The sequence below is a fragment of the Haemaphysalis longicornis genome, unplaced genomic scaffold (assembly GCF_048455015.1).
Source record: "Haemaphysalis longicornis isolate Haplotype H1 unplaced genomic scaffold, Haemaphysalis longicornis Haplotype H1 scaffold_3, whole genome shotgun sequence".
Classification (NCBI taxonomy): domain Eukaryota; kingdom Metazoa; phylum Arthropoda; class Arachnida; order Ixodida; family Ixodidae; genus Haemaphysalis; species Haemaphysalis longicornis.
The window spans coordinates 181,588,153-181,600,483 of NW_027526335.1; the positions used below are offsets into that span (position 1 = coordinate 181,588,153).

The 12,331-nt window shown below is 48.8% G+C and overlaps 1 protein-coding gene across 1 annotated transcript in view; it reads left to right on the plus strand.

The window, feature by feature from the left end:
* LOC144175577 (uncharacterized) overlaps nt 1-12,331 on the plus strand; it is a 51,705-nt gene that overhangs the window by 20,876 nt on the left and 18,498 nt on the right. The window contains exons 2-3 of the mRNA XM_077704634.1: nt 9,412-9,563; nt 10,846-10,913. Coding sequence (XP_077560760.1) covers nt 9,412-9,563; nt 10,846-10,913 — 220 coding nt within the window. The remainder of the gene's footprint in view (nt 1-9,411; nt 9,564-10,845; nt 10,914-12,331) is intronic.

Below are 12,331 nucleotides of genomic sequence, written 5' to 3' on the forward strand. Positions count from 1 at the left end.
ATTAGCCGATCCCGGACAATAATTTATGCCTTTTATAAGAATATAAACCATGTGAACATGTTAGGTATATTCCAAGCCTGATCGTGAAATATGTGCCCACACACGCCTTAAAGCAAGAACCAAGGCAATCTAATATGAAACCACGGAAAAATACACGCTGTGCAAGTGCGGAAGAAACATAATAGCTCTAACGAAATGAAAAAAAAAAAAATACAGTGCAGCTTTTGACACGCTAAAGACGTTCGTCGAAACTTAAGCTTGGTAGAGCTCACCAGACCAACTATACGCGAAATGCACTGCTATTTCGCGAGACATATAGGGGGGGGGGGGGGGGGGTAGGGGAGGGGGACGCTGTGTACAAATGCGGAGCGGAATCAAGCTGAACGTTTTAGTAATCACACACAAATCTTGCGTTCACTGTCGTTTTGTTTTTCGACTTCAACGAACAGCTGATCGTTCGGCGGACGCATTTTTGGAAGTATATAGGGTAGGCAGTTCACAAGCGATGAAATCGTTGGAAGAGTGTGGTATGTGATAAGGCCCACTGATTTCAGTTTCTCCTTTATTCTGCAGGCTCCCTGCGCCATATGACGATGTTGTTTTCTCGCGGACGCGAATTATATTCTAAGCGCGTCTCCGCGCTGCTCGCGGAGGATATATGCAGCAGTTGAATGTTTACGGGCGCTCACCTCACGACAAGACGACCCTTTGTCGTGTGCTGATCCCCGAGTATAATTCTGCATTATCCGTCGTACTTACGTTGAATATTCCCGAAATCAACACACACTGGCTTGTAAATGGTGGTGATCAATATCTGAGGTATATTATTGGCAAAATTAACTGGCGTGCTGTCAGGATGAGCGTTCCGCTGAATATGTAGGCGCACAAAACTGATTTACATCGTAGTGTAAACCGGTAGCATGAACATCTGAGGAACCGGTGGTTACGGAGACACTGCTATTAAATTCAGGGCAGTGTAACTACAATCAGGTCCATGCATACGCCGGTTCCGCGACGCTGGCCTGTGACACACACCTGGCGCTTATACAGACCGAATATACCACACTAAGATCGCGTCAGAAACATTTACACTCTCGTAAACACACCTCATTTGCGAACAGAGTGATTGCTACACTTAACCATGGATTTCCAACGTCTGCCAACGCTAAATCTCAGTCGTGAGCATGCCGCAAAATCAGCGGCGGCAGTGGGGAGCGGGACGGAGACTCCCGCGCCTGCTTTCGAAACGGGCCGCTAGGGGGATTTCAGTGGCGCCCCTACAGGCCGCGCTCGAGGCGTATACGACTTGCTCGCGTGTGCATGATGTCGCGCTGACGCACAAGCGGCCAGCGGTTAGCCAACACGCGTCGTATACTGTGGGCATCCTCGATTTACCAGTCCTGGACGGTCCGCGGGCAGTCCGAGGACTGCGTTCGGACCGGAAGCCCCATAGGAATACATGGGAAAATCGAGCGCCGGATCGCGTCTCGGGCAGTCCGCGGACGATCCGGGACTCATAATCGAGGAGGCCCTGTTTCGAAGCAAGTATGACGATAAGGGCAGGTCCAACTTCCCATGTTGCACGAAGCGTCTGCTTGAAAGCCCACTTCGTTCGTAGCACATTGACATCACGGTCTGGCGCGGCCTGTAAGTCGCCCGTCCGGCCTTGGCGGGTTCACCGCCTGTGTAGGTTTTTGCAGAACACGCGCACTTCGTGGCTCGCTGAAGGTGCCTTTCTCACGCTTGCTCGGGCGGTTCGCGTTACCTGATCCCCCGGATGTATGACGCGTTACGTATCGTGATCCACGCCTGCGCCGCCGCGGGGGGGGGGGGGGGGGTCATCATTTCTCTTTGCTTAAAGGGACACTGAAGTGAATTTGTCAAGCTCCCGTTTTTGCTTGCACTGCGTAGACTGGCTCAAATTAGCACACTTTTCATCGTTTATCCGGTTGACAAATCGGTAATTATTTTACAAAGCGCGAAAGAAGAAAAACTACCATGCGCGGTTTGCGGCGGCCGCACCAACTAAGGCTGTGACGTTGGGAGGAGGGGCGCCGTGATTGGACGATGCCCAAGGTTAGCAATCACACAAGTTTCGGTTTCGGTTTCGGTTCTGTAAAACATAACCAATGGCGTTGTTAGATGGGCATTCTCAATATCTCAGTAATCATCGTACCGCGCTTCTGCCATGTTGTCGGCTGTAAAATGCACAAGATAAGCCTCCCAGGACGGCTTGTAGTCGTAGCATTCACTAGCCGAGACCTACGCAGTGCATGAACGCCCTCCGCGTACCCGCAGACGCCCAAATGTCATGCGCTTTTCCCCCATATTTGGAGCTTGCCTCCCTCATGCCTGTATCGTAAAAAGCGTGTTCGCACCAGGCCAAGGGTCTGTTCATTCTGGCCTGTGCCCACTGCCTGCAAGCAGTCGGTGCTTATGGCAACAGCACGCCAACGAGAACTCGCTAGCGCGCCAGTGCCAGCCTGCGCGCGTTTTGTGAACTAGTTCGTGTAGCCATGAACGTTGCGGCCCAAAAAAAGGTGAACTCAATATAGAAAACATCAGCGGAAAACAAAAAAGTTAACTTACAAAAAAAAAAGTACGTACCCGCGGGGATTCGAACTCGTGACTCGCAAAACAATTGCGGTGAATTCCTAGCGCCCCAGACCGCTAGGCCACGGAGCGGGACGCGAAGGCCTTGCTAATATAGGGTATATATTGTACAACCGGTTTACACTTTTATTTAGTTTTGGCATTTCAAGCCGCTTAGGTGACTATTTGTTGTACTGCGACCGTGCAGTAAGCGTCGCCCGAGTTTCCACAGTAGCTCACGTCTAGCAATTGCATTTCGTAGACGGAAAAGCGTTCGCAGATGCGTAGTCGTGCTGCTGACCGCTGTGCTTCTTCGCCCAGCGCAAAAAAGTGCTTCCCGCGCCCTAGTTTTACGCTGTACCGTAAAAATATCAGTTGATTTTATTTGCTTAGTACCTATATTGACTTCGCTGACTCTTCTCCCGCCTTCAAGAGGCCTTATATTTTCCTACTGGCGTACCAGTCAGCGAAGCGCCGCATGTGCAGCGCTTGTGTGAAGCGACCTTGACTTGGAGCTAGATACAGTGTACAAACAAACCAAGTAAAGAAAGGCACATTCTTCCATTCACAAACGTGTCCTGGCTTCGTTTCAACTAAGCGAACGAATTTCGACCAAGCAATTTTTTTTTAACCTCCTTGATTGCGACGACCCGCCGGCGTCCGGCGGACGAAACGCTGGGCCGACTGACTCTGTCGGCCGGGGAGCCGTGCAGTAGCGCAGCCGTGGCGCAGCCAATTGCCAGCTCATCCCCTCCTGACGTCACACGAAAACGCCACAGAAAATGGGCGAGCGTAAAGAGAGGAGGACAGCGTTTTCGAATTAGTTTTTCTACTAAATAAAATCGCCTAAACGCGCCTAGAGTGGTCGAAACATGGCCTGGGGACTCCGGACTACAATTTGCGCTAGTAATCCCGCAATGTTTACATATCACTTCAGTGTCCCTTTAACAAAGGCGCTTGAGTTCCAGCAACCGATCGGTGTGTACGCTTGTATCGTCGCTCGTCAGCCGACGAGATAGTTTTCACCGTAGAGGCTGTATTTGAGATGCCCTCGCAGTGATATCGCCTGTTCCTCACACTCCGATCTTGCAGACAGGCCCCATATTGCTGTTAATACCAGTTATGTATACGGATTTCCTTTATTTAACCTATCAAAAGCTATTGTATGTACATGCCTATATCTCGGCGACACTAGCCACGGTTGTTGGGTCGGGTTCGTTTTGCGCTTGCAGCTTGAGCTATCAGAAGAGCGCGGACTTCACTTCTTTCAACACTATTTTTCTCAATCGATCTCAGATTTACAATCCGTTTTTTTTAGCTCGACTAGGCGCGGGACAAGCGTACGTCTATAGATCAAACTCTTTCAAAGCGACCGTCTGCAGCGGTCCGTAGATTAGTTCCTTCGGTTTGCCGCCTGCCGCCACTGAACGCTGCGAGCAATCGTTACACGAATTCATATTCTTGCACGTTTAGAATGCGCGGCAGAAGTAATCGGGCGCTTTTTACACAACCGCTTTATATAATATATTCGTATGCAAATCAAACATCGCTGATGAGTTGGTGTGCGCAGATGGCAGGAGTGCATCTCCATGCTTACTCCCGCACTGGACAAGAATGAAATTGCAATTGTACTCTTCGTACTGGAGATGGGAGACGATGCGCAGGTTTACTCTTCACTGGTGCGGGAGCAGAACTGGGGCTGCACTCCGCCGCGCACGAGAAGAGTACGCGGTCAGTTTTGCTCTCCTCCTCATGGGGAGCGAGCATTGCATCCAACTCCCCGCAGCTTTCGAGGGGAGTCCACCAACGCTTGCAAGAGTACAATGACGGTTGGACTCTTCAACTGCTCCCCCGATTTCTTAGAGTGTAGTATTGCGTCACCTCCTGGAATGATGTCAAGGGGATGGCTGTCTCTAGCCAACTCTTTCGTGGCGCTCGGCTGGTCAGACCTCGAGCAGTCTCGTGGGCAAAGACATTGCCACGGAGAGAAGTGTGAGCGGGTGTCCAGACAACCAATACCCTTTTCTTTGGAGGGTTCTGGCTTAAGATCTTCATTGCGTTCTCGAAGTCGGCCCCAGATCGTGCAAGTTGTGCGACTGAAGCCTTACTTTTACCGATGTCCGGCCCCTTCGTGCACTTCCGTGCTGCATCGACCTGGTGGCTTTCTAGAGACGGGGGTGGGGAGGGGACGTCGCGTGTGCTTCGGCGCCTTCCCGACATAGCTGTTATTCCCCCTATGGGAATGTGCACGGACTATGGCGCGGTGTAAAAATTAGCAGTGGCTTAGCTCGGCTATGCCAGGATATACGTATCGTGAGTTAAGGTTCAGCTGGTTATTCTTGGCTTTCCTGGTTGTCTAGGAGTAGCTTGATTACCATGCTTACTGCTGCTTCAATGACACACACACGGAATACGCATTATGTGACACATGTGTATTTATCAAGCGGCTCCGGCGCAGCGTAACCAATCTCCCCACAGCTAAGCTGGTTCCACAGGCGCACGCCGGTGTTGCTACCCCGCACGAGCAATCGGTTCCACACCCTGCCATCCCCGCATCATCATCAAGTGGGCCGGACCGCTACGTGCCGCGCTTGCACAGCACGGTTCTCCAGGAGCCACGCGAAACTGCTCAACTTTGGCCAGTGTAGCTCACGCTACAAAAACGGACCACCGAAGACGGCGGTGAAGAGGTGTGCGTGCTTGTGCTTTGGTCGCCATTTTGGTCGCCTTCGATTCTCGCTTGTGCTGACAGTGGCAGTTTGGCGTGTCGCCTAATAAATCGCCGATTCCTGTGTGTAGCCCGCTTGCGTCTCCATTTGGAAGGGCGCAACAATATTAACTGCTTAGCACACTGGGTCGCGTTCAGTAGACCTGCAGCGCTGGGTACAATACTTGTTTGTCTCTAGACCATAGTTGTTAGAAAGTGAAAAACGAGCGAGCGATTAGACGCTTTTACTGTGGAAGCCGTAAGCGCCACAAATTGGTTCACTCGGTAGCTTAAGCGCTTCTGTTGGCGCGGTGAAACAGCACGAGGAGCTTACTTGACCTTGCCTCAGCTTGAAAGTCAGAGTGACGCTACCAGTCGTTCCCTGAGTTTTGTGTCTGGAATACAAATTTTGGATTCAACGTGTCGCCTGTGCTCGATCGTGAAACTGGGTGCACATTGTTGACTCAGTGGTGGCGCAGTACAGTGGACCATGAAACAAAGAAAGGCTTGGGGGAGGCCCTGATATCTCGTCCATTGAAACCGTAAACGATATTCTCGAAGGTCTCCCTTTCTTGAATTTTTTGAGCATTCGCCACCTCCTCCCTCAATTCCGGTGTTGGCTCCTCCACACTGAATTTGTTAGGTAAGTATTTGGCTTCACGGCCTGCTGACAGGTTGGGTATAGGATAGCGTAATGGGAGGATAGCTGTGGGGGCATATTATACGCCGTGCTCCACAAAAGGGCAAACTCAGTTGGAGTTGAATGACTAGAACCTTGCATTGCAAACTAAGAAATAAAATAAGGGTTTGGTGTTGTAGGCCCCAGAATTGCAAGGAAACGTTCCTCATGGCTTCAATTAGAGCACTGCGCTTCAGTTTACGATAACACAACGCCACCGTTATGTTTCCGTGACTAGTGAAGACAGCATGTGTCGTCCAGAAGAAGAGCGCTTTTATTCCATTGCGCTCACTGGTCAACCGCGCCGTGCAATGTTTTATGGAATGGTTGAGGATGGGTTGCAGACCTCGTGTCTACTGGCACTTCAATAGCTCATCGTATACGGAGCCATGAAAAGGACAATTACTGCGGGTAGTTTGATACTCAGTTGGTTAGAGTGGATGGTGCAGTGGGACGGTGCAGTGCGCATAGCTGTTGTTTTTAAGTCGTTTGAGGGTTGCGGCTTCATCTCTTGTGCGGACGGGGGCTGTCGCCGCCGATCAGGGAATCCCGGGCTAGGGATCGCTTCCAACGGGTGGATGCCCGGAAAGCAAGGTGTTTCTGGGCAGCCCCCACCTGGGGGGTAAGGTACGTCTAGTCACCAGGGGTTGGGCGGTGAAAGCAGTATTTAAATGCCCGAGGGAAGGGGACCACCTCCGTCCAGCTCGGAGGTAGCACTGAAACCCCCGTGAATAAAGTTTATTTCTCTCTCTCTCTCTTTATTTCTCTGTTTTTCTTTACAGTTAAACCTGCATGTACCGAAGTTGACAAAAACTCGCCATTTTTCGTTACATGTAGTTTTCCAGGTAAGGCTATCGGGAATGCAGCAGAAACTAAACCAAAATACTAGACATCACTGAAGGTGACGTCACCCTGAAAGGATTTATTGGACAGTGAAAAACTGCGTAATTTGCGCCTGCTGCTTTCCCACGAGCTTATGGGCACTACACGGCGCCCCGAAGAGGCAAAGTCACTTCCCCCGTATTCAGATACATAATTTAAGTATTCGTTTTGCCTTTCGACACTTTTCGGCACCTTAACTCGATTCAAGAACCAAACTTATGCTGACAAAGCGAATTTTGTTGAAGAGTATGCGCTTTTTCGCACTCGAAATTTGTTCACAGGGTGCTAGCCGGGACAATGTACCATTTGATTGATTGTAGGGTTTAACGCGCCGACGCAACGCAGGCGATGAGGCGCGCCATAGTGGAGGGCTCCGGATTAATTTTGACCACCTGGGGATCTTTAACGTGCGCCGAAATCTCGAACACACGGGCGTTTTTGCTTTTCGCCTCCATCAGAAAAGCGGCCGCCGCGGCCGGGAATCGAACCCGTTACCTCGTGCTCACCAGCGCAACGCCTTAGCCACTGAGCCACCGCGGCGGGTGGGACAATGTACCAGGCGGTCACGTTCTCCTTTTAGGCCGCGGAGACGGCATTTAGAATTGCGAGCTTGTCTTGAAAAGACGAAACTTTTTTTCTTTTTTGGTAGCAGAACTAATCAACGACGAACCGACACCACATATTGCCGTGTAGACGCGTGACTACACGACGCAAGGCAGGCCTAGAACCTAACCGACACCGCACTCACACGTGGAAACAAACGTTAGTTTACGGTGCGGGCTGAATTCGCTAAATTAATGCGTTTTCTCCAAGAGGTTTTTCACAAAAGTTCAAAAAACAGGGACTCATCAGCGTAGCGAGTTCGTTACATCAAAGTTAACCGTCGCAACGCCTTCGTTGCATAGAGGCCGCTAACACATATGGGTTCCAATGGGGGTGGCAATGGGCAATTAAAAAACTTCGTTAAATCCAGGAATTCGCTACACAGAGGTAAATAACATCAAGGTTTAACTGTATACAGTTAAACTTGGATATAACGAAGTTGACAAAAATTCGCAATTTTTCGTTACATCCAGGGTTCCGTTACATGCAGGTTTCGAGTTAACGCTTGCGTGAATGAAGCAGAAATGAAACCAGACTGCTAGACGTCAGTGACGGTGAACTCACCATTGAAGGATTTATTTCAGAGTGAAAAACTGCGTGATTATCGCCTGCTGCTTCCTCACGAGCTGAAAGGAGCCATGAAGAGAAAATACAACTTCGTTTAATTTGAAAGAACTAGGATTCAGTATCTCACTCAGTTCTCTTAGAGTCACAAAAGATGTTTTTTTAACAAAAATTAAGCAAGAAGTATATAAAAACTTTCAAACTTTGCGCCACAGTGACGTGTTATGAGCAAGAATGACGTCATATGGGCCAACAATAAAAATATAATTTTCAGCGCGTTAACTGCACGTGATGTTATCAATTCAAGTGATGCGGTCAAATGGAACTAGAGGCCCCATTACAGACGTCCAGTCATGTGTCGTCACGACAGGTCAGTTAGGGGGCCGCCAATCGCACAAAAAAGGTTCCGTGACGTCATATAAAAGTTGCGGGAAATTGGCTAGGGGGTCGCGACTGCTTCACACGTTTTCTTTATTATCTGCGTTACTTGTTCGAATATTGCGATGATATTGGTATCATTGTTATCGGGACTAAGCACTCTTTCTAATAAACCTAACTTGTATTTTGTCTTCATCGCTCCTTTAATCACTACGCGGCACTCTAGAAAAGCAAGGTCACTTACCATATGCCCAAACGTCTCTCAAGTATCTCTTTTGCCTTTCGACACTTTTCATTGCATTAACACGTTTCAAGGACCAAACGTGTGCTGAAAGAGCGCCTTTTTGCGATCTTGAGGCTCTTTTACGCACTCAAAATTGTTAAGAGGGTTCCAGCTAGGATACTTTACCGGGTGGCGACATTCTTCTTGCTCGTCGGCGGAGAAGTTTGAGTTTGTTTTGAAATTACAAAAAAAATTTCGTTTTCTGGCAGAAGGAACGACACTACAAGTAGCAGCGGCGACGCGCAACTACACGCTGACGGGGAGGTCTAGCACCTAATCGACGCCGCACTCACACGTGGAAACGCACGGTAGTTTCTGATGCGGACATTCTTCGCTAAATTAGTGCATTTCTCTATCCTATTCCTCAGAAAAATGGCGTAGAACAGTGACTAACCAACGTTGCGAATTCGTTACATAAACGCTAACCATCGCAACTCCTTCGTTACTTGCAGGTCGCAAACACATGGGCTTCAATGGGGGTGGCAATGGGGAATTGAAAAACTTCGTTAAATCCAGGAATTCATTACAATGAGTTTCGTTACATCCACGTTTACTTGTATATACTTCTACAATGCACGCATGAAATGACCCATGTTGTTCTCACGTGGCAGTATTTGGAATGACCGAAAATTGTATATTACATACGGGGCTCATTTCTGCACCTGTTTTTAATGCAATGCTCCGGTACTCGGTGTCACCCCATTGGCGCATTTCGTTTTGCAGATTATTGATAATTTTCCCTACTCTATCGCCATCTTCAATGAAGACCAAGATGGAGACCTGGACTGCCTGACCACTAGGCGTGTGGAGTACGACCCTGAGGCGCCGAGTGCAACCTACATTTGGTTCTTGAAGGGGCTCAACGGTCACGAAAAGTAAGTTTGAAACTTTGAAACTTTATTTCAGCTTTTTTCACAAACAGAAACAAGTCGGAAAACACTGAGGGCAGCGAGAAAAAAAGCAGTGTTAAGCCACCGCTTGACAGGCCTCGCCATCCGTTTTTGTCGGAAGTGGTCACAATTAACAACCCAACTTCGGTACATTAACACAAAAATATTTAGCATAATCAATAGAAAAAGATACACATATATATAATAAGCACATCTTTTTGAGGGGTGTAACAATGCATCAAGAATCACTAATGAAATGACTACGGAGCATAGAAAAAGATATATTGTGCAAATCAAGAATAAACGCGGTGTTCAGAAATTTCGGCAAGATATAACTTAGCATATACAACCCATAATTCGTTCTGCATCGGGGCACCACGAAAGTGTGGGGATTTCTTGTGGCATAAGGTGTGTCATGTGGTTCGAGTGCAACAAGGCTGGGAAAAAATTATCATTTCTTTGCGTATCTCTTTTACAGAAACATGCGAACCTGTAATCTAGAAACCGGTGAATATGTACAACATTACATTTTAGATAAATTGGCCGGGTTGGGCTGTCGTATGATGCGTTGCAAATTGTGCGGATCATGTTCTTTTGCAAGGTTTCTAGGTTTGTTATGAAAACAAAAACGTCCGCTGAATGGATATCAGTACTATTGAGACTTGTGTACATCGCATTGCATGTGATGTGGCCTTAGGAAATCCGCCGAGATGCCTTTCTATGCTTCTGAAAAAGACGGTAGAAATTTTGAATTTACAGACATACGCCGATTTCGAAGGCGATGTAATATTTTGAACACACCATGTTGATGGTTTAGAATACTTATTATTTGGATTCAAGGCTTCTAAACACCCTGGATGCGCACCAAATTATGAACCGTACACACAGCCGTCCGACGGAGCTCCACCTTAGCTCTTAAGCCCTACGTAAAAAGTTCCTTCCGACGGCATTTGTCTTTTTCATGCTTGGCAAGGTCGAGGGGGATGGGATCGTGACGCATTTATTCCTATTTAAAAGCAAGTGGCTGCTTTCGGTTATCTGTTCCCATTATACCTCAAATGCACCCGTGTTTCCTGTGGGCTAAATAACGTGGAAATGTATTTCCCAGGGTATAGACGTTTATAAATTACGAACAGTTTCCTGGCATTACGGCTATGAGAACACGTTCTCTGGGGGCGCACAATGTTTATGACCCCGTACTCTCTTCGCAAAGCCTCGGTCAATATTTCTGAGTAATTACTTGTTGGCCAAAATTTTATCCTTCCAGAAAGCATCTTGTTATTCATCTAGAACCTGGAGCCTCGTTGAACGAAGCAGTGTACACCGATGATGATCGTAAGTACAGCGATCTTCATATGTGAAGAAGTGTGCCTCGCTGTGCCCTGGTCATGCAACACAATCCGGAGATGGCCGAACGGGCTGTTCATTGCGGCAGTTCTTACAGCTCTTCATTACGAGGTGTCCTTACTGAAAACGACATGTTTTAGAAAAAAATATAGCATGGTCGTGAGGAATGTCACGTAGACGGATGTAATGGCTTCGGTATATGTAAGGGAGAACAATACGCATCAAACTGTTTTTCTCCCAGGAAGAAATAATTTTTTTCAAGGGCAGCCAATGGCTGTTTTCTAACAGTGGTGTTTAGTGGAATGCAAAATTGAAAGAGAGAGAGAGAGAGAGAGAGAGAGAAAAGAGAGAGAGAGAGAGAGAGAGAGAGAGAGAGAGAGGAAAAGCGTTTATTGAAACAGCAAGGACGGGGTAGGGGAGAAAAAGAGTTAGGAGCTGTGGGCGGCCATCCTATTCCGGTAGGCCGCGTGCCGCGGGTGCTATCCTCGCCCGAGAGATCAGGGCCTCCTGGTCGTCGAGCTGACAGCTCTGCACGCGCACTCCCACTGCTGATGGATAGGGGATCTGGGTGGTGGAGGGTTGGTGGGGCACGTCCAGACGAGATATGAGCTGTGTTGTTAGGCTCATCGCATTGGGGCAGTTAAGTGGGCAGTTAGTAGGGGATATGTGGTGGATATGGAGGTGATCGGAATAAGTGTTGGTTTGAAGTCGGCGCCAAATGCGGGCGTCAGCGGTAGAAAGGGGAGGGGGACAGGTGCGTCGGGTTGCTCTGTAGTGGTAGAGGATGTCAGTGTAGGTTTGCGAAAGGGGCGAACGTGAGTTTGTTGTACTGGCTGCATTGTTGGCCTCTTCTGGGAATGCCCGGTGAAGGAGAGCTCAGGAGGTGGCGTGTGCAACGTAGTTCCCAGGGAGGGAAGTGTGGCTGGGTGTCCACACTATGCGGGCATGAGGGAGGGTGGGGCATTGAGAAAGGATGGCCAGGGTAAGAGCCGAGACTCGTCCGAGTGCAAAACGACGGCAGGCAGCTTGTGAGTCAGACAGTATTGTTATGCTGGGAGGAGGTGGAGGAGGAGAAAACTTTATTAAACAACGCGATCGAGCATCTAAGTGGGCGGGGTCCTCAGTCCAGGACTCCGTTGGTGCGACCTGCCGTCTTCGCCCTTTCAGCGAGCCAAAGCTGCTTACTTAGGTCCGAGCTGGCAAGTTCACTCTCCCACTGCTCGTATGTAGGACTGGGGATTGGTGCAAGGTCTGGGTTTGAAGGGCATGCCCAAGCCACATGGAAGAGCGTTGCTGGGCTGCCGCAGTGCCTGCACAGGGGGTAGTATAATGTGGGGTGAATGGCATGTAGCCGTGTAGGATGTGTAAATGTGTTTGTTTGAAGTTGTCGGAGGATGACTTGTTGT